Genomic DNA, 25392 nt, shown 5'->3' on the forward strand with positions numbered 1-25392 from the left:
TCGCGCGCCACGAGGCCGCCGCGGGGCCGCCCCGCGACTCCCTCTGCGAGACCGCCGCGTCCCTCGCGCGCGCCGCGGTCCTCGCGGCGTCGCGCGTCACCGCGCGCCGCGGCGGCGACGCCGCGCCCGAGTCGCCGGACTCGGACCGGGGCGTCTGCGACGCCTACGCGCCGGACAGCGACGGCTCCGACCCGGGGCCCAAGCCCACGCTCCGCCGGCCCAGCGCCCACTGGAAGGTCTGCGAGAAGCTCGCCTTCTGACGCGCCGCGTAACTTGAAGTACCCGACTCGACGGTTACGCCGCGCCCCGGCCCCGGCCCCGGCCCCGGCCGCCCTTCTGCTTCTTCGGCGCCGCCGTGAGGAGCGGCGCGAGGTCGATCTCGATGCCCGCGGGCGGCGGGCTCCCCGGCGGAGCGCGTTTCGCCGCCGGCCGCGGCGGCGCGGCCCGAGCCTGCCTCAGGGGCACGTAGCTCCTCTTCGGCGGCGGCGGCGGCGGCGCGGCGGCCGCCGGCGCCGGCCTCGGCGGCGCGGCCCGCGGCGGCTCGGCGGCGCGGCGGCGGTCGTCGCGCGCGTCCGGCCGGCGGCCGTCGCGCGCGCGCCACTTCGGCGGCGCGGCGCCGCGCGCGCCCTTGACGGCGAAGAGCGCCGCGGCCGTCTCCTCGACGGGGGCGTCGCCGTCGAGCAGCGCGAGCGCGCGCGCGTACTCGGCCTTGAGCTCCCTGTAGGGCCGCGCGTCGAGCGTCGCCGCCTGCGTGGAATTCGACCGCTGGTTTGGGCGGTCCCGACCAAACTTGAGAATTCTCGAGCTCGGTCACATCGAAGTCGATTCGGCTGATTTTTGGACGGATCGATCGCTCTCGTCGAGTTCTCGAAGCCCAGCCGAAGAGCTCGTGTCGACACTGTCGCATACGCGCACATTGAAGTCGGGTTGAAGATTTGATGTCCACGCGGGTCGCCGCGACGTCGTGGCTCCGAGGCGCGTCGTGCGCGAGGAACGGGTCCTCGACGCTGAGCCGCGCGGCGCACTGGGCCGCCGCGGCCTCGGACTTGTGCTTCCAGCGCGCCTTCGGGAAGCGGTAGGCGCCGCCCTTGGCGCCGTCGCCCGGCGCGCGCGCGCGGCAGCTCAACGCGGCGTCGCCTTTCGCGGCGGCGACCATGTACGCAAAGTAGGCCCGCAGCAGCCCGGGCAGGGACCGCCCGCAGGCCGGCAGCGGGCCCGGGTCGACGAAGGTGACGTCGAGGCCCCGGAGCGACGCCTTCGGCGCGCCCGCGCGCGCCGCGGCCGCGTGGAGGTCGCCCGCGAGGACCTGCGCGGACGTCGCATCTTCAACCCGACTTCAATGTGAGCGTAATCGAACGGACGGCGCCGGACTCGTCGGCTGTGCTTCGAGAGCTCGGCGAGCGCAATCGATCCGTCCAAAAATCAGCCGAATCGACTCGGATGCGACCGAGCGAGAGGATTTCAAAGTTCGGTCGGGACGTCCCGAACCGGCGGTCGATGTCCGCGCGGGCGAGGACGCCCTCGACGAGGCAAAAGTGAAGCACCGTGAGCGTGTGCGCGTAGGAGCTCAGGAAGCCGTCGGGCGCCCGGTTCAGGCCCCGCGCGCCCGCCCAGCGCTTCGCCAGGAGGCAGAGCCGCCGGCAGTCGCGCTGCCCGCAGTAGGCCCGGAGCAGGCGGCTGTTGACGACGGCTAGATCGTTGCCCGGCACGACGTCGACGGCGACGCCCCGGAAGGAGGCCTTGACGAGGGGCACGCGCGCGTGGCGCACGACCTCGAGGTCGGCGAAGCCGCCCGCGGCCCGGAGCGCCTTCGACAGGGGGTAGACGACCTTCTTGCACTTGTCGGCGAGGCGGTCCGCCCGTTCCCGCGCCCGCACCGCCGCGTCGACGGCGGGCGTCGCGGCCGCGCGCGCGGCGGCGTCGTCGGCCTCGAGGTCGGGCACGCGGTCCGCGTGGTGCGCCGCGCGCTCCGCGTGGCGCGCCGCGGCCTTGGCGTCGCCCGCGGCCTCGGCGTCGCGGCGCCGCGCGGCCGCGCGGGCCGCGGCGTCGCGCGCGGTCCGCAGCTTCGACGCGCAGTCCCGGGCGCGCCGCGCGATGGCCACGGCGCCCGACGCGGCCTCGAGGGCCGCGGCCTCGTCGGCCGCGCGCCGCGCGGCGTCGGCGTCGCGCGCGTGCGCCGGCGACCGGACGCAGAGGTCGACGTCCGCGGACCAGCCCACGCGGAGGCCGTTGAGCGCGGAGCCGAAGAGCTCGACGGTGGCCTCGGGCCCGAAGGCCCGCTCGCGGCGCACGCAGCGCTCGACGGCGGCGCGGATCGCCTCGTCGCGCCCCGCGAGCTCGGCCTGCGCGGCGTCGGCCTCGGCGACGAAGGCGTCGAGCAGCGCCTCGAGCGACGCCTCGCGGCTCAGCAGCCTCTGCGCCTCGAGCACGCGCCGCTCCGTCTCGCCGTCGAGGTTGAGCTCCACGAGGTCGTCGGGCCGCAGCGCCAGCAGCGCCTCCCGGTCGATCTGCTCGTCGGCGAGGGCCTCGACGACCGACGGCGCCAGGGACACGGAGACGGACGCGAAGAGGCCGTCGAGCTCGCGCTCCAGGGACCGCGTCTGGTCCTCGAAGTCGGCCATGCTACTCGCTGATCTCCATGCTGCGGCTGATCTGCCGCGCCCTCATCTCGCCCTCCTCTTGTGGCACTTCGAGTCGTTTCGCGATGTTGAGTCGTGCTGTGAGGCCTGCCGCCCGCGCCACCGGGCCGCTGCGCTGTTTGTCGATCGCACGAAGCACGTCATCGACCACCGCGCCGCTCTCGACGGCCCTGCGAAGCGCATCGCCGGCGCCGGACGCCTCGTGGCGCTCGCCGCGGGCCGCTGCGCCGCAGCTCCGCTGCCTCTCGACGGCGGCGGCCGACGCGCCCGAACCGGACGACGACCCGGAGGCCATGGCGCTCATCTACGAGGGCCCCATGAACGGCGTCGTGAAGCGCATCAAGCTCGTGAGCGTGACCACGCTCTCGTCGTCGCTGCTCATGCCAGCGATGGCGGTGCTCTTCAAGTCGAGCGAGTCCGTGTCGGCCCTCGGCAAGCTCGCCGTCGGCGGCACGGCCGTCTTCGCCGGCGTCGGGTCCACCTTCGCGCTCCACTGGTGCACGCTGCCGTTCGTGTTCGAGCTCCGGAGCGACGGCGAGCGAGTCCGCGCGACGCGCATGAACCTGCTCGCGCGGCGGACGACGCACGACTTCTCCGTGGCGGACATCGAGCGCCAGCCGACGACCTGGCGGCCCTTCGTGAGCTTCGAGGCCAAGGGCACGCCCTTCTTCGTCACGAAGTCCGGCTTCCTCGACGAAAAGGACGCGGACCGCTACGGCGCGGAGTAACAGTCGCGGTAGCGCGTCGGCTCGCGAAGCTCTCTGCTGCGGCTACCGCCGCTACCCCGCCCTCGGGACCTGGCACGCGCGCAGAAACGGCGGCGCGGGGGCGCGGCGCGAAGAGGAGGGGTGCGGGGGTGGGGGTTGAGGACGTGGGCGGGGTCCGACGCAACGGCTTACCTAACCCGTTACTTACGACTTACATTCGGCCAAAACGACTTACCTGACGGCTTACTTTAGGACTCGACGACTTACCCGGCGGCCTACCTCGGCCCGAGGCCGCGCGGGGCCCGTACTCGCGAACGGGCCGTATCTCCGGGCTCCGAACCGATGCCACGACGGTCGGTCGTTTTGAGTCGTCTCTTCTCGTTCTCTCGGCGGACCGAAGCACCCCGGGGGCGTGGGCGACTAGCCGCACCAAATAACACAGGAATCTCGACCACCTACGGGTCGGCGGGGCCCCAAATCGAGTAGGAGGCGGATCTCGAGGCACGGAACCGGCCCTACGGCGGCAGTTTTCAGTCGAGAGGCTTCGACTCTAGGAGGTTGGTTCCCTCGACGGGGCTGTCCGTGATGCAAGTCGTGATGCCATCTAGCCATAGGATTTTGGCACAGGCGTTGGCACCGAAGTGGTAAAATACCATATTTTCGGCGAATCGGGATAATCGGGTCGGCGCAAGTGGAGGAGCGCCTCGGCCGCCGACGGCGGAGCGCCAAAAGCACGACGAGTTCGCGCCTCAACTCGACCTTCCACGCTCACCGCACGCCACACCTCGTACTTCTCTCGTAGCCTCCCGGCGTCCCAACAAGTCCCCCTCCCCGAAAAGCCCCGCTTTTACGCCCCCTTCCCGCCGCCCGCGCCATCCCCCAAAAAAACGTTCCACGACCGCGATCGCGCCCGTCCGCCCCCGGGGGGAGGCGTCACCCCCCGGGGCGCGGTCGTCGTCGCCCCGGGGGGCGGCGGTGGCCCGCCGGCGGCGTGGTCCGCGGCGGGCACCTCGACGACGGCGAAGAGCGACTCGCTCTTGCGCGGCGCGGCCGGCGGCCGGCGCGCCGGGACCCGCTCCGCTACGTCTTCGAGTCCTCGGTGCACGCCAAGCGCATGCAAGCCCGGCCTCCCACCTCGCGGCCCGCCGGCGGCGTGGTCCGCGGCGGGCACCTCGACGACGGCGAAGAGCGACTCGCTCTTGCGCGGCGCGGCCGGCGGCCGGCGCGCCGGGACCCGCTCCGCTACGTCTTCGAGTCCTCGGTGCACGCCAAGCGCATGCAAGCCCGGCCTCCCACCTCGCGGCCCGCCGGCGGCGTGGTCCGCGGCGGGCACCTCGACGACGGCGAAGAGCGACTCGCTCTTGCGCGGCGCGGCCGGCGGCCGGCGCGACCGGACCCGCTCCGCTACGTCTTCGAGTCCTCGGTGCACGCCAAGCGCATGCAAGCCCGGCCTCCCACCTCGCGGCCCGCCGGCGGCGTGGTCCGCGGCGGGCACCTCGACGACGGCGAAGAGCGACTCGCTCTTGCGCGGCGCGGCCGGCGGCCGGCCTCCCGGCCGTCGGCGGACGTACCTGAAAGGTTTCAACCCCTGATTCGCGCGCCTCGTCCGTCGATCGTCGCCGCGGAACCGCGTCGATTCCCCCGCAGGCACCCGCAATCTCGACCATGCACGTCATCATCCGCGCGACCGTACTTTCCTGCGCCTTCACCTTCGCCACGGCGGCGGGGGGCGTCAAGCTGGACAAGAAACCGACCGCGGAGCCCGCGGCAAGCAAGGCGAGCTGTTTATGCGTGGACGAATGGGTTGTTCTTCTTGCGAATGGGCGATCGGGGAGCACTACCATCGTGGATATGTTGAACGAAGTTCCCGGCGTGTACTTCGCGGGCGAGCGTGTGTCCCGAAACAAGGACGATTTCATAGATGCGCTCTTCCATTACTACGAGACTGCCACGTATAAAAATCTACGCGGTGGCCTTTCCAAACGCACGCGAGAGTTGAAGAAGAGGTCGTTCTCTGCGAGATTCAGCACGCGGTGAAGGCAGCTCTTGGGCCCATTCCACCCAATACCAGGCTGATTGGGTTCAAAACTTTGCATGCAGCAATCAGCAGGCAGAGGCTTGAATGGCTGCGCCGTGTTTTTCCTTGTGCCCGATACATTCACAATTATAGATTAGATGTCCATGCGGAATTCTCGTCAAAGCCTATGTTTGCAAAACAAGGAATCGAAGAGCACGATTTGCAATTACGTAATGACTTGCTCTCAAACTCCAAATACAAGCATTTTGATCTGCCTCTCGAGACTTTTTCAGTGAGCCGGTTCAACGAACTACTTCGTTTCGTGGGAGATGAGGATTGCGCCTATACTCGAGTGAAGCGCTCCAACAACCACAATTTCAAAAGCGATGAGCGTGGAACCGCGATCGAATGTACGCTTCGAAAAAATACGACGTCATCGTCGTCGGCGGCGGCGTCATGGGCGTCTGGAGCGCCATCGTCTCGAATCTATAAGATTTATTTGAAGACTTTTACCCAGCCTGTTGCTACGCTGCTCGGCTGCTTTCAAGACCGCTGGAACACGACCCCGTTTTCAGAGAATGGGAAATTGCCCGGGCTCCATGGTTACATTCCTGAAGATTTGGGCGAGTACTATCTATACCAGCAAATCGTCGATTCCGGCTGGAGAACTTCCAAACTCTCCGAAGCTGATGTGGTCATACTCGATACCTTCCCTGTGCTCAGCCATGCCGTAGGGAATTGCCGCGGCGTGGAACACGACCATAGACAGCAGGAGGTTTTGCAATGGTTGAACCGCAGAGAAATGACTGCTCGCATTGCGTTTATATGTGCCTCATGGACATGCAAGTCGGCACTGCGAAATGAACAACTTTGGAGAGTTTTACAAGAGCGCAAAGCGCGATTGCTCATCAATGAATTAGTTCCTCGGTGGGTTCGTCCGCCGTACGATGTCAAAGCACATGGGATCGTTGTTCCTTACTCTGCTCACCACGAGATTCGACGGAATCGATATCCAAAATTTGTCGATTTTGCATTTCTTGGGAATCGCAGGGATCATGGCCGCTTTAAAGATCGGGTGCGTCGTGCACTAGTGCAGTTGGAATCAGAGAAAGGTGTTATGATCAAATGGGCATACCCCAGCAGAAACCACACCACCCCCTTGTATGCTGAAATCATGATGCACGCCAAGTGGTGTTTTTGCCCCCGCGGAGATACCTCAAGCAGCCGCAGACTCTTTGATGCCATGATCGCTGGTTGCCTACCAGTGATAATTAGCGACAAGATCGACCTGCCATTTCCTGATGTAGTACCTTACGCGGAGTTTGCCATCACGGTCTCAGAGGATGAATGGTCTCGCGATCCGCGTCTCACGGTGAGGCGCCTTCGAAAAATTTCAAAGAAAGAAATCTCTAGCAGACAAAATAATATGGAGCGCTATGTTCAGATGCTAGATTGGCGGGACGGAACAGAGATGCTCTCACAAATTGTCTTGGCCCTGAAGAATCAACGTGTCGTGGGCAAGCACTCCAAGCTCGACGGCAACGTCGTCGCCGAGCGGTCCGCGTTCGACGGCAACGTCGTCGCCGAGCGGTCCGCGTTCGACGGCAACGTCGTCGCCGAGCGGTTCAAGCCCGACGGCAACGCCTCGTGCGGAGCCTATGCTGGCCCGAAGTTTGTGGCGGCGACGAACGATGCGTCGACGGTGCGTGTCGTCAACGCGGGGCTGGGCACGACGGCAACGCACGCGGTGCACGAGATCGCGTGCTCCTTGGGCATGGCCTCCTGTCACTTTCGGCTGTGCTGTCACGCGCCGCCGGCCGCCGTCGAGGCGCACCAGCGCCTCGTTCGATGGTACGAGGAGAAGCTCGGACGACGGGGCGCCGAAGACGAGGCCCGGGCGCTGTTGGCGCCGGTGCTGACGAGCGGTCTCGAGGTCCTCGTTGACGTGCCGTATGCGATCCTTGTGCCCGAGCTGCTGGCGAGCCTCGGTGATGAGGTTGTCGTCGTCAACACCGTGCGCGACGCCGAGGAGTGGGCCGCGAGACGCGCGGCCAAACAAGGTGCAGACCCAGTGTGCACGTGCCCGCCGTACTACGCGCTCCTTTCGTGCGGCGCCCTCCTCGAGACTGAAGGCGCCGCACAGGCGCGCCGGGCGCTTGCGCCGCGCTACGCGGCTTGGCGTCGCTTCCTCCGCGAGCGTTACGGTGCTCGTGTCCGCGACCTCCCTGCAAGGCGCGACGCGTCTTTCAGAGAAAAATTGCGCGAGCTTCTGCGGCGTGCGCAGGCGCGCATCGTCGCGGGCAAGCACTCCAATTCCACTCGGGCAAGCAAACCCGACGCGTAGGTCGACGTAAGACAATTACGCAGGGAGTCGGAGGGGCCGGGCGCGGTCGCGGTGCGCGATAAAGTCCATCGCCACGGACCAGGCGAGGTCGCCGTGAAGCCCAAGCCGGGGCCCGACCATGTAATCGTCGTGCTTCCGGTGGGGCACGTGCGGCGCGGCGGAGCTTCCCGACGGTGAGTCGGAAGATGTCGTCGACGTCGACATCGCCGTCGCCGTCCCGCGTCGAGGCGCACCGCCGAGCTTCTTCGCGCGCTTCGCGAGGATCTTCGGCAGCTCGAGCGGCGCGCGCACGATGGCGCCGGGCAGCGCCTCGGCGAGCCGCCCGTAGATGTAGCGCCCGACGGTGCCGCCGGCCTTGGCGCGGCCGAGCGCGACGACCCAGGGATGGACTTGACGACGACGAAGACGTAGGCCTTGACCGCGACGCCCAGGCCGACGACGGTGCTCGAGGCGGCGCGGGACGCGAGCTGGGGGTCACCGCGGGCAGCGCCACCCGCGCCCGAAGAAGGTCGCCGCGCTCGACGGCGCGGACTGGCGCCGAGTCTTACTCGTCCTTTGGGAGCGCGTCGAAGTCGGACCGCGCGTGGCGGTTGTGCAGCTGGTCCGCCTGCTTCCCCCAGGTCCGGTTCACCTTGTTGCCGCGGACGACGCCGGGCCGCGCCGCGCAGTCCTCGGCCCAGCGGATCAGGTTCGGATAGGTATCCACGTCGAGGAACTCCTTCGCGCCGTAGAGCGAGCCCTGGGCGATCTTGCCGTACCAGGGGTAGACGGCCATGTCCGCGATGGTGAAGCGTTCGCCGCAGAGGAACTTCTTCGTCGCGAGCACGGAGTCGAGGAGGTGGAGCTGGCGCTTCGCCTCCATCGTGAAGCGGTCGATCGCGTACTTGATCTTGACCGGCGCGTAGGAGTAGAAATGGCCGAAGCCGCCGCCGAGGTAGCCGCCGGAACCCATCTGCCAGAACAGCCAGTTCAGGCACTCCGTCCTCTCCGGGCCCTCGAGCGGCAGGAACTCGCCCTTCGTGTCGTAGCGGTCGCAGAGGTAGACGAGGATCGACCCCGACTCGAAGACGCGCGTCTCCGTCGACCGGTCGTAGAGCGCGGGGATCTTGCTGTTCGGGTTGATGGCCACGAAGCCGCTGCCGAACTGGTCGCCGCCGATCTTCGTGAGCCACGCGTCGTACTCGAAGCCCGGGAGGATGCCGACGAGCTCCTCGAGGAGGATCGTCACCTTCACGCCGTTCGGCGTGCCAAGGCTGTAGAGCTGGACGTCGTGGTCGCCGACCGGCAGCGCCTTCTCCTCGCGCGCGCCCGACGTCTCGGCATTGATCGACGCCCACTTGCCTCCTGAGCCGCCGGCGGGCGCCGTCCACTTCTTGGGCGGCGTGTAGGGGCGGTGCGCGAGCTTCCACGCGACGGCCGCGCCCACGGCCGCGCCGCAGGCAAGCAGCCCACACTTGGTGGCGGCGTCGGCCATGATTTGCAGCGTTCCACAACCGCGAGCTGCGGAGAGGCTGCGCCGCCCACCTCGGACGGGAGCTAGGTTCCATTTTACCGTAAAAACTTTGCCGCTCCAGGGGCGAGTTTTTCGAGTTTGACTTTGCCGGTGATTTGCGGCCGGCGAGTTTGCCGCCGGGCCGGTTTTCCGGCGGCCGAGAGGCCCTTCAAGCCGTGGCGTCCCGCGTACTACGCGGCGCGCGTGACGCGCGGAAATGACCGAAATAAGCTCTGCTTTATTGGCGCGGATATTACGGCGCTTCGCGGTTCCTCCTGCGATGACGGCGCTGGTTGTGTGAGGGGCTTGGCAGCCAATTTATCGTAGTTTGCTTCAAGTTGAGGTACAACTTTACTTCAATGTACCACGGAAACTCGCCGTTTCCCCAAGTAGCGGCGCCGGCAAATCGAGCTGCGGCAAACGCAAAAACTCGCGACGACTCCGGCAAAGCAAGCAAACTCGCACTCGCCGGCGAATTACGGCAGTAAAGTGGAACCTAGGACGGGAGTGCCTCCAAGGCTGGCTAAAGTTGCCTCAAAGTTGCCGCCTTCAATATCGAAATGCGCGCCCAGTGCTTTACGAGCCCCCTACGCGCCCCATCACGGGATCGGCTTGATCTTGAAGTGGAGCGCGATGAGGGAGAAGACGAAGCACTTGAGGTCCTGGACGAGGTAGTAGAAGCAACCTGCGAGCGGCGGCGCGTCGACGAAGGCGCGCGGTTCCACGAACGGACGCGGGCGTGGCGAACGGAGGCCCTCGGGGTCCTTGGACTCCTGGACGTCGAGGAGCGAGCCGATCTTGCTGCAGGTGAAGGAGATGTGCTCGCCGCCGGAGATGATCTCGAGCTCCTGGCGGCCGACGCGGTCGGGCTCGGGCCACTGGTTGTCGTCCTCCTTGGTGACCTCGGAGTCGGCGACGATGCGCTCGACCTCGCGCAGGGCCGCGGCGGAGACCGTCACCTCCTTGCGGATCATCGTGTCGTTTTTGTAGTTGGAGTTGTTCGCGTAGCGGAGTTTGCCGTTCGGCGCGAACCTGCGGGGGCGCGCCCGCGTCGCGCGTCGGGGCGTCGCGCGCGCCCGGGCGCCGGGAACGCGCTCGAACTCCATGAACTCGTGGCCGAACTTGCCCTTGTGGCCGACGTAGTAGCGCAGGTAGAACTCCGAGGACGCCATTCCGGCGGGCGCGTCGAAGCGCGCGCGGGCCGAGCGGTGCGGCCGTGCGCGGCGGCGGCGGCGGCGGCGGATATGCGTGCGCGGGTGGTCCGGGCGGGTTTGGGGCGCGCGCTGGCGGCGGGCGGCGCGGCGGCGGCGCGGGCGGCTCGCGGAGACGGGGACCTAGGTGCTTCGGGGCGACGTTGACGCGATGTTGCCGCGCTCGCCTCGCACGGAGGCCAAGTGCAGGCCTGCCTCGCGAGGCCGAGCGCACGACTCGGTCCGGGAGCTCTTGGCTCCTTCTTCGGCGCGCCCCCCCCAGAAATCAGCGACGTTGACGCCCGAGTCGCCGCTCGGGACTCGGCGCTCTTGGCTCCTTCTTAGGCGCGCCTCCCCCGTTTCACTCGAGGCCGAGGACGTCGGCGAGGAAGTTGTAGGTGAGCGCCCACATGAACGCGCGCTGCTTGTTGTCCGCGGCGCCGCCGTGGCCGCCCTCCGTGTTCTCCCAGTAGAGGCAGAGGGGCACCTTGTCCTCGGGCGCCTCGTCGAGGAGGGCCTTGACCATCTTCCGCGCGTGGCCCGGGTGGACGCGGTCGTCGCGCGTGCTCGTCGTGAAGAGCACGCGCGGGCACGTCCAGTCCGCGTCCGGCGCCGCGGCCCCCTCGCCGTCCTCGGGGATGCCGAGGCGGTCGTGGCGGAGCTTCTGGTAGGGGCTGTGGTCGCGGAGGAAGGCCCAGTCGTCCGTGTCCGGGTCGCCGTACTCGGCCATCCACGACGCGCCCGCGAGGAGGTGCGAGTAGCGCTTCATGTCGAGCAGGGGCACCTGGCAGACCGCGGCGCCGAAGAGCGCGGACGCCCGGGGCCGCGTGATGGCGTTGCCGACCATGAGGCCGCCGTTGGAGCCGCCGATGACCGCGAGCTTGGGCGGCGACGAGATGCCGCGGTCGACGACGTCCTGCGCGACGGCCTCGAGGTCCTCGTAGGCCTTGAACCGCTTCGCCTTGAGCGCGGCCTGGTGCCAGCGCGGGCCGTACTCGCCGCCGCCGCGGATGTTGGCGATGACCTTGACGCCGCCGCGCTCGAGCCAGCCGACGCCGACGCCCGCGGAGTAGCCCGGCGTGAGCGAGATCTCGAAGCCGCCGTAGGCGTCGACGAGCGTCGGGTTCGACCCGTCGAACGCGAGGTCCTCGCGGCGCATGACGAAGTAGGGCACCTTCGTGCCGTCGGCCGACGTCGCGAAGTGCTGGTCCACGGTCAGCCCGGAAGCGTCGAACATCGCGGGCTTCGTCTTGAGGACCGTCGTCGCCGCGAGGTCCGCCGCGTCCGCGGTCTCGAGGACGTCGACGACGAGGTAGCCGTCGCGCCAGACGTAGACCTTGTTGTCCGCGTCCGCGCGGCGGTTCACGGCCTGCACGGCCACGTCCTCGCCGACGCCGACGGCGCCGCCGGAGCCGTCGTCGTGGAGCGACCACGCGCCGGCCGCGTATCTGTAGGTCACGAGCTTCGTGCGCACGTCCTCGAGGACCTTGAGCACGAGGAAGTCCCTCGTCTCCGTCGTGTCCTCCAGGGACCGCGCCTCCGTGGGCGTGAAGAGCGCTGTGACGTTGCTCAAATCGCCCGCGACGAGCGCCTCCAAATCCACGCTCAGCAGGCTCCCCTGCGCGTAGGTCTCGCCCCCCGCGGTCCAGTCGCTCCGGAGCGTGACGAGCGCACAGGCCCCGAAGGTGCCGATGTTCGCGTCCGCGGGGATGGGCACCTCCGCGAACGGCGTCGCGTCCTCGTGCGCGAGGGCGCCGGCCTTCGGGGACCGGTACCAGTGCTTGGACGTGTAGAACGTCAGCGACCGCACGCGGAACTCGTGGAGGACGCCCCGGTCCTTGTAGCAGTACTGCGACGCGGCGATGTCCTGCTTCTCGCCCTCGAAGACCGTCACCGCGTCGTCGAGGGGCGTGCCCCGCTTCCAGCTCTTGACGACGCGCGGGTAGCCGCTGTCCGTCAACGCGGAGCCGTCGCCGCCAAAGTCCGTGCCGACGAGGCACTCGTCGCGGCCGCGGTAGGCGATCTGGGTCTTGGCGGGCGTCGGCATGGCGAAGCCGCCGTCCTTCGCATCGACGAAGGCGTTCGTCGTCAGGTCGAATTCGCGCGTCGTGTCCGCGTCGGACCCGCCGGGCGACAGCGAGATCAGCGCGCGGTCGTGGTTGCCGTCGTCGAGGAGCGACGACCCGTGCCAGACCCAGGTCGCGGCCGTGTCGCCGAACTCGGGCGGGTCCAACGCGTCGAGGTCGAGGGCCGTCGTCCACTCGGGCGAGGCCGTCGCGAAGGACTCCGCCGTCGTGGACCGCCAGATGCCCTGGACGTGCTCGTCGTCCTGCCAGAAGTTGTAGAGCCGGCCCTCGCCGGGCTCGCCGATCTCGTAGGCGCCGGGGATCTTCTCCTTGCTGTCGAGGCAGCCCAGGATGCGCTCGAAGGTCTTGGTCTTGGACGGGTCGCCGACGCGCGCGATGGCCTCGGCGTTTCGCGCCTCGACCCACTTGAGGTTGTCCGCGTCGAGCACGGTCTCCAGCGACGCGTGCGGGTCGCCGTCGCAGACGCCCTCCGTGAAGGCGCTCATCCTGCGGCCGAACCGAAGCGCCGGCGACGGGCGGAGGCGCGCGAAGCCCGCGGCGCCCTGGAGCAGGAAGAGGCGGGAGACGCGAATGGTGGAGCCTACGATTGGTGTTGCGGGTGACTTCCGCGCGCCCGTCGTCGGACGCGGGGCGCGCGCGTGGGGGACTGCGACGGGCGCAGCACAACGAGCCTCTGAATATGCGCACGGTGAGTGCACCAGTCCAGAGCGCGGGCACGAGAGCACGCTCGCTGCGCGGGTTCACGAAGCGCCTTGAAGTGATGCTTGCCGGCGTCGGCGGCGACCGCGTCGGCGCGCGTTCTAGTTACGACCGCCCCGGCGCGTCCGGGGGCCGGGCCGGGGGCGTGCGGCGCCGCGCGCCGCCGCGGCTCGCGCCGGCCTTGGCGTCGTGCTTGGCGAGCGCGTCCGAGAGCGCGCGGTTCGTCTGCCGCTGCGCGTCGAGCTGCATGTCCTTCTCCTGGAGCGAGAAGGTGAGCTTGGCGATGAGGCGCCGGAGCTCGTGCTCCTTCGCCGACGCCTTGCCGAGCTTGTCCACGGCCGCCGGCGCCGCCGCGAGCTCGCGCCACTCCTCCTTCTCCTCGAGCGCCCTCGCGAGGTGGTCCCGCGACTCGCGGAGCTCGAGCCGCGCCCGCTCCGCGGCGCCGCGGCCCTCGTCGTGCTGGCGCTGCGCGCGCGCGAGGTCGTGCTTCATGGACTCGAGGGCGCGCTGCAGCGCGTTGGACCGCGCCGTGTGCGCGTCGCCGTCGCGCGCCGCGCGCCGCGCGTCGGCCGCGGCGCGCGCGGCCGCGGCGGCCGCCGCCGCGAGCGCCGCGTCCGACGCCCGCAGCGCCGCCGCGTCGCGCCGCCGGTCCGCGGCGGCGGCGAGGCCCGCGGCCTCGGCGTCGAGGCGCGCGGCCGCCGCGTCGGCCTCGGCCGCCGCGGCCGCGTCGCCGAGGCGCGCGCGCTCCCGGTCGAAGGACCGCCGCTCCTCGGCCCGCGCGCGCTCGAGCGCCGCCGCCGCGGCGCCCGCCTCGTCGCTCCGCGACGCCGCGGCCGTCTCGAGGTCGCGCTCGCGGGCGTCGTACTTGTCCCGCAGCGCCTCGAGGCGGCCGTCGCGCGCGGCGACGGACGCCCGCAGCGTCCGGACCTCGTTCTCGAGCGACGTCGCGCGCCGCGCGGCCGCGGCCTCGCGCGCGTCGCGGTCCGCGACGCCGCGGTCCGCCGCGGCGAGGTCCGCCGCCGCGGCCCGGAGCGCGCCCTCGAGGTCGGCCACGCGCGCCGCGAGCGCCGCGGCGTCCGGCGGCTCCGCGCGCTCGGGCGTCGCCGGCGCGCGCGGCGCCGCGGCCTTGGGCTCGGGCGTCGCGGCGCGCTGCGCGAGCTCCGCCGCGCCGAGCCGCGCGGACCGCGCGCCGCTCGTCAGCTTCTTGCCGAAGCCGCGCATGAGCCCCGCGGCGCGGCGCCCGTAGAAGCTCTCCGCCGGCGCGTCGTCGGGCGCCGCCGCGGCGCCGTCGCCGCCGGCGCCCGCCGCGCCCCAGACGAGCGTGACGGGCCGCGGCAGGCCGCCGGCCTCCTTGAGGAACTGGAGGATGTGCACGAAGTCGAGGTCGCGGCAGCCCTGGCCGTTGAGGCTCAGGAGCGCGCGCCCGGGGCCGACGCCGCCGCCGTCCTTCGACTCCTCCTCGCTCACGAGGTCGACGACGCGGCAGCCCAGGCCCTCGTCGTCGCGCTCGGGCCCGAGCACGAGCGTCGCCAGGATGTTGTCGCCGGCGTCGAGCGTCGTCGTGAGCGTGTCGTCGGGCGCGTCGCCGGCGTCGAGCGGCGCCTCGCCCTGCGCGTCGCCGCAGGGCTCGTCGCCGGCGTCGCCGCAGGCCTCGTCGCCGGCGTCGACCGCCGGCGTCGGCGTCGGCGCGTCGTCGTCGCACGGCTCGGCGGCCTCGACCTCCATCGCGTGCGTCCTTCGGGCTTGGCTGCCGAGGCGGCTAAGGCTCGGGGCGTGGGAGCGCTTGTGGTAATAATTTTTGGCGACTTTTCGACGGCTTGTACGCGCGGCGCGGCGGCCGCGGCGGTGGGCCGACGGCGTCCTGAGGAGATGCAACGCGTCTACGACGTCGCCGTCCACGTGGGCGAGTTCAGGAATCTGGATCTCGCCGCGAAGGGCCTCTACCTCTTCCGCGTCTCCATCAAGACGACCGACGACATCGCCGGCAAGCCCTACGCCTTCTCGAGCGAGCCCCGGACCCGCGCGTCGTTCACGCGCTCCGGCGACGAGATCCCCGCCCTCGCCGACGACGGCGAGCTCCCCGGCGCCGCGTGCGTCGGCGACGCGTTCCAGACGCGGGCGGTCGCGATCCGCTACGAGGACGAGCGCTACGACGTCGCCGAGACGGCCCAGTTCCGCGTGACGCGCGCGAGCGACGCGCCGCCGCATTTCGACGTCCACGTGGCCCTCGCCATGGCGCCGCTCCCGGCCCACGAGTCCGCGGACACGCCCGTGGAGCGCTTCGCCGCGGCGCCGCCGGAGTTCGCCGTCGTCGCGTCCGCGACGCTCCGGCTCGCCGCGCGCCACGGCGCCTGCCCCGTCGTCTTCCCCGGCCACCCGTGCCGCGTCGACGTCTCGGCGCACGTCGCGCTCCTCGCGTCGCGCTTCCGGCGGCCCCGCGGCGGCGCGCCGGGGCCCGCGACGCTCCGCGCGCTGCTCTGGGGCGCCGACGCGCGGCTCGCCGCGTCCGCGGCGCGCGCGGCGCGGCGGGGCCACCTGCGGCCCCTCGCGGCGTCGCTCGCGGCCATCGAGGCCGCGTCGCGCGACTTCGCGGGCGCGCGCGCGCGGCCGGAGCCGCCGTCGTCGCCGTCGTCGTCCGACGACGGCGACGACGACGGGTGCGACCCGTCATCGTCGGACGACGACGACGACGACGAGTGCGACGCGGACGCGGTCGCGGCGCTGCTGGAGCGGGACGCGCGCGCCCTCGAGGGCGAGATCTTCGTCGCCTGGAACCGGTTCGTCGATGCCGCGCGCGCGTCGCGGTCGCCCGTCGCCGGCGCGCTCCTGCGGAGGCGCGACGACGAGGCCGCGGCGGCGGCCGCGGCGCGCGTCGACGCGACGGACGCGCGCGTGCAGCAGCTCCTGCGGCCCCTCGACGCCGCGGCGCTCGAGGCGGCCTTCGCGGCCCGGCGCGCGGCGCCGGCGCCGGCCGCGGCGCTCGCGCCCGTCGCGGCGGCGCGCGGCGCCGTCGCCGCGCGGCGCGCGTACGCGCGCCGCGACCCGGAGCGGGGCCGGTCCTACGCGCGGAGCCGCGCGCCGCCGCGCGCGCGGGCCGCGCGGCGGGACCCGCACGTCTTCGTCGTCGTCCACGGCTGGGGCGCGACGGGCGCGGACGTGCGCCTCCTCCGCGCGCGGCTCCTCGCGCTCTTCCCCGACGCGCTCGCCTTCGCGCCGGACGTCGCGCTCGACGGGTCCCTCGACGCCGCGGGCGCGAAGCTCGCGGGCGCCGTCGCCGTCTTCCTCCGCGCGCGCGCGCCCGCGCTGCTCCGCCGCGGCGGCGACGGCCGGCTCTCGTTCGTCTGCCACAGCGCGGGCGGCCTCGTCGCGCGCGCGGCGCTCCGCGACGACCGCCTCGCGGCCGCGCTCGCCCACGCGCGCGCCTTCGTGAGCCTCGGCACGCCCCACTGCGGCAGCGTCTTCCAGAGCTCCGCGCTCGTCTGTGTGCAAATCAAATCTTCAACCCGACTTCAATGTGCGCGTATGCGACCGTTTCGACGCGAGGTTTTCTGCTGTGCTTCGAGAACTCGACGAGATCAATCGACTCGTCCAAAAATCAGCCGAATCGACTTCGATTTGACCGAGCTAGAGAATTCTGAAGTTTGGCCCCGACGTCCCAGCTCACTGGTTGATTTGCACACAGGCGCTCGTCGGCGCCGGCCTGCTCGCGCTCCGCCTCGCGGGCGCCGCGGCGCTCCTCGAGGAGCTCGCCCTCGGCGATTCCGCGGACGCGCCGGAGGCCTGCGCCCTCGCGCGCCTCGCGCGCGACCGGCCGGGCCTCGCGCGCTTCTCCCACGTCGCGCTCGTCGCCGCGGCCGGCGACGCCTACGTGCCGCTCCACACGGCGCTCGCCACCGTGCCCCCGGCGGTCGAGTCGCGGCGCGGCGACGCCTACGTGCGCCTCGCCGCGGACCTCGCGAAGCCCCTCCTCGCCGCGCCGTCGACGCACGTCGCGCGCGTCGTCGTCGACCCGGCGCCGCGCGCGGCGCCGCGCGCCGTCGACGCGGTCCTCGGGCGCGCGGCCCACCTCTGCTTCCTCGAGGACCCCGACGTCATCGACCTCGTCCTCCGCGCGGCGCTCCCGCGGGAACACGAACCGTAGATGCGCGCATGTGAGAACGCCTTACAAACGTGCATCCTCGGCCGCGGTCGGAGCCGTCGTTCCGGCAATCGAAGTCCCCGAGGCCCGCGTGGCAATAGAAAACCCAAGGGCGATTAGGCCCCGCCGAACATGGACGACCGGCGGCTGCCGCGGCCGCGGCCCGTGACGATCGTGGGCCGGTTGAGCCGGCCCGTCGCGCCGCCGGCGGCCGTGACGGACGCGCGGCGGTGCTGGTGGAGCCCCCGCGCGGACTCCGGCGGCGGCGGCCCCTCGTTCGCGTCGTCCTCCGGCGGCGCCGCGGCCGCGTCGTCCTCCGCGTGGATCCGCGAGTTCGTGTCGACGATGTCGGCCTCGAGGATGTCGTAGACCGTGAGGAAGTTGTCGTTGGCGACCTCGTCGTCGTCGTGCTCCACGCGCGACGCGCCCCGGAGGCCCAGCGCCGCCCGGACGCGCTTCGCGACGGAGAGGCGCCGCTTGCCGCCGCGCCGCGTCAGCGCGGCCGCGGACTCGAGGTCCGACGCGCGCTTGCCGTCGCGCGACTCCGCGTGCTTGTTCGCGAGCTCCGGGTCGAGGAGCGCCGCGTCGGAGCGCCGCGCGGCGCCGCGGCTCTTGTCGTTGACCGCCGCCTTGAACCGCTCCTCCGCGGCCTCGCGGTCGTAGTTCCGCTCGAGCCGCTCCTTCGCGAGCGCGTAGAGGATCGTCGCGAAGCCCGCGGACTTGTCGCAGAGCCGGTTGAACGCGTCGCGGCCCAGCACCATGAGCTCGCTGTAGCCCACGGACCGCGCCGTCGTCGTCCGCGTCGCGAACGTCGGGTCGAGGAGCGCGACCTCCCCAAAGTACCTGTGTGGAATTCAAATCTTCAACCCGACGTCCATGGGCGCATATGCGACAGTTTCGACGCGAGCTCCTCGGCTCGGCTTCGAGCGCGCGACGAGCGCACTCGAGTCGTCCAACCATCGGCCGCATCGACGTCGACGCGGCCGAGCTCGAGCGTCCCGAAGTTCGGCGGCGACGCCCCGAACCGGCGATAAAATTCCGCGCGGCGGCGCGCGCGCCGACGCCGAGCGTCGCGATGCGCGCGGACCGGTCGCCGTCTAAAATGTCGACCTGGCCCCGCGCGACGAAGTACATCTCGTCGCCCGACGTGCCCGCGCGGACGACGACCTCGCCCGGCACCGTGATCCGCGTGTCGACCGCGTGGAGCAGCTCCATCAATTCGAAGGTCGTCAGCGCGCGGAAGAGGGGCACGGCCTCGATGAGGTGGCGCCGCAGGCTCAGGTTCAGGTTCTCGCGCAACGACTGGGGCAGCGACCGGAGGTGCTCGTCCGTCGCGCGCGTGTGGCCGCACTCGAGCAGGTACTCGTGGAAGTCGCGGACGCGGCCCTGGAGGTGGAGGGGCACGCGCTGGTACATCATCCAGCGCTCCAGGGCCTCGAGCTGCTTGCGCCGCTCGTTGGCGCGCTCGTCGAAGGACTCGATCAAGTTCGTGACGCCGCCGATGATCGCCGCCTGCGTCACCAAACCGCACAAAACGACGAGGAACGAGAAGAGGTACTGGGGCACCGTGAGCATCTCGCCCGGCGCCGCGAGCGTCGAGTAGGAGAGCATGCAGGCGATGGCCCAGTTCACGGCGACGCAGTAGCGCTTCAGGAGGCGGTCGCGGCCCTGCGCGTCGTAGAGGCCCTCCTCGGGGAGCCACGTGCCCGCGCCCCACTCGCGCTCGCCGGCCGTGGCCTTGGCGACGAACCAGTAGGCGCAGCCGATGACGTGCGTCGACGTGAAGAAGAGCACGAGCAGGCCCGACAACCGTATGATCGCCGGGTTCAGGTCGAAGCCCAGCGTCAGCGCGATGTCGTTCCGCCGGAAGACGCGCGCGACGCGCATCAATTTCAGCACCCGCAGCGTCTTGATGAGGCTCAGCGCCTCGTGCTTGCCCCCGGACCCGTCGCCGACGGGGATCGACGACATGAGGTCCACCAAAAACCAGCTGCTCAGGTAGCGGCGGACGATGACGCGCCGGTCCTCGACGGTCTCCTTCGTGAACTCGTCCGTGAACGAGAGGTTGAAGTTGATGGCCACGTCCACGAGGAAGAAGATGTCGACGATCATGCCGATTGTATAAACAACTCCCCCCTCGTCACTGTCCCAGTCGAAGCCGATGAAGATGGGCACCATGACGATGACGTAGAGGAGCAGGAGCATGATGGACACGTCCCAGACGACGCAGGGCGGGCTCTTGTGGAGGAAGACGTAGGACTCGCTCAGGAGCAGCCGCAGCAGGCGGTGCCGCTCGCGCAGCGTCTTCCGGTTCTGGAGCTTCAGGATGGACCTCCGGAGCGCGCCCGGGTCGCCGCGGTCCGCCGCGGCCACGTCGCCGCAGAGGGACCGCTGGTCCCGCAGGATGCCGTGGAGCAGGGGCCGGTAGTCCGTCATCTTCGCCACGGGGATGGACAAAGCGGCCTTGGCCTGCTTCGCGGCCTGCGCGCAGATCTGGAGCCGCCGCTCGATGAGCAGCTTCTGGTCGATGGCCGACTCGATCTCCGTCGCCGAGTTGCGCCGCTGGTGCGCGGCGCCCTCCAAGTCGAGCACGGCGACGCCGCCGGCCTTCTTCTGGCGCGTCATGCGCGCCATGCGCCGCGCGAGCTCCCGCTGCTTCGTCGACTGGTGCGCGGCGTCGCCGGCGTCGCCGAGGTTCATCGACTTGCGGTGCCGCGCGAGGGCGCTCGGCGGCGGGCTGCCGCCCCCGGGCACCAGGCTCTCCACGGGCGTGCTCGTCGGCGCCTCGCCCGCGGGCACGGGCGTCGTCTTCGCGCCGACGGTGTCGGCGTCGTCGTCGTCGTCGAGGCCTCCGCTCTTCGCGTCCTCGACGGTCCCGAGGGACACGAGCCGCGACCGCGCGTTCTGGGGCGACGCGTCGTCGGCGGCGCCGCCGCCGCCGGCGTCGTCGTCGTCGTCGTCGGCGCCGTCGTCGCCGCTCCCGTCGTCGTCGGACGACGCCGCGCCGACGGAGCCCGCGACGAGCGCGCGCACGCGCCGCCCCACGCGCTTCTCCGGCGGCACGAGCCGCTTCGCGCGCGACTCGACGAACTTCAGGCAGCCCTCGAGGAGCGCCGCGTCGTCGCGGGCGGCGTCGGACTGCGCCTTCGCGAGCTCGGCCTCGACGATGGAGCGGATGGCCGCCAGGGACTGGACGACGACCTCGCCAGTGCTCGAGGCGCCGCAGTCGCGCGCGGCGGCGTCGAGGCGCGCCGCGAGGCGCGCCGTCGCCGCCGGTTCGGGCATGCGGTTCCACCGGTCTCCAACGTTAGGGCTGGTCCATCGTGCAGGTCGAGCTCTTTGCCTTGCGTTTCAGAGAGTCAACGAGTGCCATATCGGCCTGGCGAACCGGGCAAGGGCTTGAAGGTGCATCGACTCATCGCGACATGCGCCAGCACAGTGAGGCCTAGACCAGCACCTCTGAAACGATGATGGTCTTCGCTTTCCTGGCCACGGCGCGCGCGCTGTCCCTGCGCCCGGCGTTCAGCGCCTCCCGGCGCGGCCTCGCGAAGCGCTCCGGCGGCCGGCGCGCGGCGACCGTGGAGCAGGCGTCGCCGGAGGCCGTCGAGGACGAGGACCGGTACCGGGGCACGGTGCTCCTGCCGGAGACGAGCTTCGGCCAGCGCGCGAACGCGATCAACAAGGAGCCCGAGCTCCAGAAGTTCTGGGCGGACACGAAGGTCTACGAGCGGCTCTGGGCCGACGCGCCCGGCGCCGCGTTCACGCTCCACGACGGCCCGCCCTACGCCAACGGCGACCTCCACATCGGCCACGCGCTCAACAAGGTGCTCAAGGACTTCATCAACCGCTACCGGTCGCTCCGGGGCGACAAGGTGCGCTACGTGCCCGGCTGGGACTGCCACGGCCTGCCCATCGAGCTCAAGGTGCTCCAGGCGATCAACGCGGAGAACAAGAAGATCAAGAAGAAGACGGGCGCGACGCCGCCGCCCCTGACGCCCCTGGAGCTGCGCCGGCGCGCCGCGGGCTTCGCGGAGGAGACCGTGGCCGCGCAGCGCGACAGCTTCCGGCGCTACGGCGTCTGGGCCGACTGGGACGCGCCCTACCTCACGCTCCAGCCGGCCTACGAGGCGGCGCAGCTCCGCGTCTTCGCGACCATGTTCGAGCAGGGCCACATCTACCGCGGCCTCAAGCCCGTCTGGTACTCGCCGTCGTCGCGGACCGCGCTCGCGGAGGCCGAGCTCGAGTACCCGGACGGCCACACGTCGCCGTCCGTCTACGCGGCCCTGGACGTGCTCGAGCCGTCGGCGGGCCTCGCGGCCGTCGCGGGCGGCGCGGACGCGAAGCTCGCCGTGTGGACGACGACGCCCTGGACGCTGCCCGCGAACCTCGCGGTCGCGGTGAACGGCGACCTCGACTACGCCGTCGTCGACTCGCCGAAGGGCGCCCTGGTCGTCGCCGTGGACCTCGTGGACGCGCTGGCGGCCAAGTTCGCCTGCGAGTTGACGGTGCGAGGGTCGCTCAAGGGCGCGGCGCTCGCGGGGACGACGTACGCGCGGCCCGTGGCGAACGGCGCGCTCGGCGCGAGGCCCGCGGCCGTAGTCGTCGGCGGCGACTACATCACGTCCGAGGGGGGCACGGGCCTCGTGCACACGGCGCCGGGCCACGGCATGGACGACTACCAGACGGGCCTGAAGCACGACCTGCCGCCGTTCTCGCCCGTCGACGCCGCGGGCAAGTTCACGGCCGACGCGGGCGACGGCCTCGAGGGGCTGCCCGTGCTCGGCGCCGGCGGCGAGGAGATCGCGGCGCGCCTCGAGGCCGCGGGCAACCTGCTCCTGGCCGAGCCCTACGAGCACCGCTACCCCTACGACTGGCGCACGAAGAAGCCCGTGCTCATGCGCGCGACGGACCAGTGGTTCGCGTCCGTGAGCTCGTTCCGCCAGGACGCGCTCGACGCCATCGACGCCGTGAAGTGGACGCCGCCCGTGGGCCGCAACCGCATCGCGGCCATGACGGAGCAGCGCGGCGACTGGTGCATCTCGCGGCAGCGGAGCTGGGGCGTGCCGCTGCCCGTCTTCTACGCCAAGGCCACGGGCGAGCCCCTCGTGACGCCGGAGACGCTCGAGCACGTCGAGGCGCTCGTGGCCGAGAAGGGCTCCGACGCCTGGTTCGAGCTCGACGTCGCGGACCTGCTGCCGCCGGGCGAGCTCCGCGACGCGGCGGACGACTACGTCAAGGGCACGGACACGATGGACGTCTGGTTCGACAGCGGCACGTCCTGGGCCGGCGTCGTCGAGCAGCGCGCCGAGCTCGGCAAGGGCGGCGGCGCGCCCGCGGACCTCTACCTCGAGGGCAGCGACCAGCACCGGGGCTGGTTCCAGAGCTCCTTACTCACGTCCGTCGCGTGCCGCGGCGCGGCCGGCGGCGGCAACAAAGGCGCGCCCTACAAGGCCGTGCTCACGCACGGCTTCGTCCTCGACGAGAAGGGCTTCAAGATGTCCAAGAGCCTGGGCAACGTCGTCGACCCGCGGGTCGTCATCGAGGGCGGCAAGAACGCCAAGGTCGACCCGCCGTACGGCGCGGACGTGCTCCGGCTCTGGGTCGCGTCCGTCGACTACACGGCGGACGTGCGCCTGGGCAAGAACGCGCTGAAGCAGGTCTTCGAGCAGTACCGCAAGCTGCGGAACACACTCCGCTACATGGCGGGCAACGTCAACGGCGCGCCGACGCGGGGCACGGACGCGTTCGCGGCCTACGACGCGCGCGACGCCCGCACCTACGCGTCCCTGCCGGACCTCGACAAGTGGCTCCTGGGCCGTTTAGGCGCCCTCGAGCGCGAGTGCTTCGACGCCTACGAGAACTACCAGTTCTCGCGCGCCGTCGGCGCGATCTCGGCCTTCGCCGTCAACGAGCTCAGCGCGCTCTACCTCGACGTCGCCAAGGACCGCATGTACGTGTCGCCGGCGAAGGCGGGCCGCCGCGTGACGTGCATGGCGACGCTCGTGGCCTGCCTCGACGTGCTCCCGCGGCTTTTAGCGCCCTTGCTGCCGCACCTCGCCGAGGAGCTCTTCCAGGCTTTACCCTACGCGGCCGGCGACGCCTACAGCGCGGAGCGCGGCTCCGTCTTCGACCTCCGCGGCGACCCCTGGGACGGAACCAACCTCGCGCCCTACGCGGCGCACGAGGAGGCCACGTTCGCCGCCGTGCGCGCCTTCCGCGACGACGCGAACCGCGCGCTCGAGGCCGCGCGGCGCGACAAGGTGTTGGGCGCGTCGCTCGACGCGACGGTCTACGCGGCGCCGCCGGCCGACCCGGCGCTCAAGGCCGCCTTCGAGGCCGCGCTCGGGCCCCTCGCGGCCGCGGGCAAGATCGCGCCCCACGCGGCCGATGCGCCGGACTGCGTCGACGACCTCCGCTTCCTCCTCCTCGTCTCCGACGTCGTCTTCGTCGACGCGCCCGCGGACGTGCTCGCGGCCTGCGACGCGGCCCACGTCGTCGCCGCCGAGGACAGCGAGACCAAGGCCACGGTCGGCGCCGCGCCGGCGACGGCGCTCCGCTGCCTCCGCTGCTGGTACCACGAGGACTCCGTCGGCGACTCGCCGGACCACCCGACGCTCTGCGCGCGCTGCGACGACGCCGTCAAGTGCTGCGAGCCCGCGCTCCAGGTCCAGCTGCCGGACTTCAAGTAGGCGCGTGTAAACCTCCCCGTCCGACTCGGAGCTGGTGGTTATCGTCGCGCGCGGGGCGGAGGGGCGGAAGAGGCGCGCGGCGGCGCCGGCGCGAGGACGTCGCGGCGGCGGCGCGTTGCGCCTTGTTGCGGCGGGCGTGCGCGAGCTCAGTAGAGCGGCCCCGGTTTGCGCGCCGAGAAGAGGCCCCAGGCGAAGACGGCCTCGTCGCCCTGGATCTTGACGCGGTCCGTGAGGGACGCGATCCACTTGTCGAGGTAGGGGCGGGGCACGCCGTCCTTGACCATGTCGTCGCCCTGCTTGAGGCAGACGTCGAGCATCGCGGCGAAGTAGGGCAGGAGGTGGCCGCTGCCGTCGAAGAAGCCGACGTGCGCGAAGCCCGCGTCCTTCATCTGCTGGAGGTAGCCGCTCGGGCGCGCCATCTCCGTCGTCGCGTTGCGGTCCGTGAAGTCCTTGAGCGCCTTCTCGTTCGCGCCGTCCGCGCCCATGATGTCCGTGAAGACGAGCGCGCCGCCCGGCTCGAGCATCTTGAAGATGTCGCTGAGGAGCGCGGGCTTGGACGCCGCGTGGCAGAAGACCTCGCAGGAGACGATGTGCGTGATCTTGGGCAGCTTCTTGGGCGGGAACGTCGCGGCGTCGTTGAAGTTGCCCTCGACGACGGAGATGAGCTCCTTGACGCCGAGGCGCGCGGCCTCCTCGAGGTTCATGTTGTTCTGCTCCGGCGAGATGTTGAAGGACACGACCTTGCAGCCGAAGGTCGTCGCGATCTCGTGGCTCAGGCCCCCGTGGCCGCTGCCGAGGTCGAGGACGACGCTGTCCTTCGTCACCGGCCGCGTCTGGTCGAGGAGGCGCAGGAGCGCCGCGTTCGTGTTCTTCGACGACTCGAAGACGCCGTCGGACGCCGTGCGGAACATGCCGTAGTGGATGTCGTAGCCGCCGCCGCCCATCACGTACTTGTAGAACGTGCGCGCGTGCACCTCGTCGTACTGCTCCACGACCTTGGACGCCACCTCCTCCTCGGAGAACTGCTTGTTCTTGAAGTCGCCCGTCGTCTTCTGGACGGCCGCGGACATGGTCTGCTGGTTTTGGGTGGTACTGGGCGACGCTTTTAGAGTGGAACGACAGTCCGCGAGTGCGAGTGTCGACGCTGCCACAAACAGAGGTTGCGTCACCATTCACGATCCTGCCCAGCCCGCCCGGCTCGCTGCAGCGCTGCCCAAAAAAGTTCACCAATCAAACCCTTAAAAGGGTTGCCCCTGCAGCCCTGCTCGAGCCCTGCGTCGCGCTCGTCGCGGACGCGTTCGCGGGCTACGCGCGTGGGTGGCTTCCAAAAACGGCAGTCTGTCACGGTCGGGCGCGCGGCGGGCGCGTCCACCGGCGACGCGGCCTTCTG

At 70.8% G+C, this 25392-nt stretch overlaps 6 protein-coding genes across 6 annotated transcripts; 1 reads left to right on the forward strand and 5 right to left on the reverse strand.

The window, feature by feature from the left end:
• Nucleotides 1-1325: 1325 nt before the first annotated feature.
• Nucleotides 1326-2621, reverse strand: AURANDRAFT_62728 (expressed protein; the record flags this gene model as incomplete). The annotated part of the gene is made up of 1 exon (XM_009036918.1): nt 1326-2621. One exon carries the CDS (start codon nt 2619-2621, stop codon nt 1326-1328), a length of 1296 nt encoding a protein of 431 aa, XP_009035166.1.
• A 5630-nt stretch (nt 2622-8251) lies between these two features.
• AURANDRAFT_23390 (hypothetical protein) lies at nt 8252-9181 on the reverse strand (the record flags this gene model as incomplete). The annotated part of the gene is made up of 1 exon (XM_009036917.1): nt 8252-9181. One exon carries the CDS (start codon nt 9179-9181, stop codon nt 8252-8254), a length of 930 nt encoding a protein of 309 aa, XP_009035165.1.
• Nucleotides 9182-9755: 574 nt separating this feature from the next.
• Nucleotides 9756-10523, reverse strand: AURANDRAFT_70117 (hypothetical protein; the record flags this gene model as incomplete). The annotated part of the gene is made up of 3 exons (XM_009036916.1): nt 9756-9884; nt 9948-10231; nt 10295-10523. 3 exons carry the CDS (start codon nt 10369-10371, stop codon nt 9799-9801), a joined length of 447 nt encoding a protein of 148 aa, XP_009035164.1.
• A 251-nt stretch (nt 10524-10774) lies between these two features.
• On the reverse strand, nt 10775-12946 carry AURANDRAFT_10275 (hypothetical protein; the record flags this gene model as incomplete). Its single annotated transcript, XM_009036840.1, has 1 exon — nt 10775-12946. A coding segment is annotated over one exon (2172 nt), but the record flags the coding sequence as incomplete, so codon positions are not given.
• Nucleotides 12947-20933: 7987 nt separating this feature from the next.
• AURANDRAFT_10097 (hypothetical protein) lies at nt 20934-23957 on the forward strand (the record flags this gene model as incomplete). The annotated part of the gene is made up of 1 exon (XM_009036682.1): nt 20934-23957. A coding segment is annotated over one exon (3024 nt), but the record flags the coding sequence as incomplete, so codon positions are not given.
• A 146-nt stretch (nt 23958-24103) lies between these two features.
• Nucleotides 24104-25129, reverse strand: AURANDRAFT_59958 (hypothetical protein; the record flags this gene model as incomplete). Its single annotated transcript, XM_009036915.1, has 1 exon — nt 24104-25129. One exon carries the CDS (start codon nt 25070-25072, stop codon nt 24149-24151), a length of 924 nt encoding a protein of 307 aa, XP_009035163.1.
• Between the last annotated feature and the right edge of the window lie 263 nt (nt 25130-25392).

The sequence above is a fragment of the Aureococcus anophagefferens genome (genome assembly GCF_000186865.1).
Source record: "Aureococcus anophagefferens unplaced genomic scaffold AURANscaffold_5, whole genome shotgun sequence".
Classification (NCBI taxonomy): Eukaryota; class Pelagophyceae; order Pelagomonadales; family Pelagomonadaceae; genus Aureococcus; species Aureococcus anophagefferens.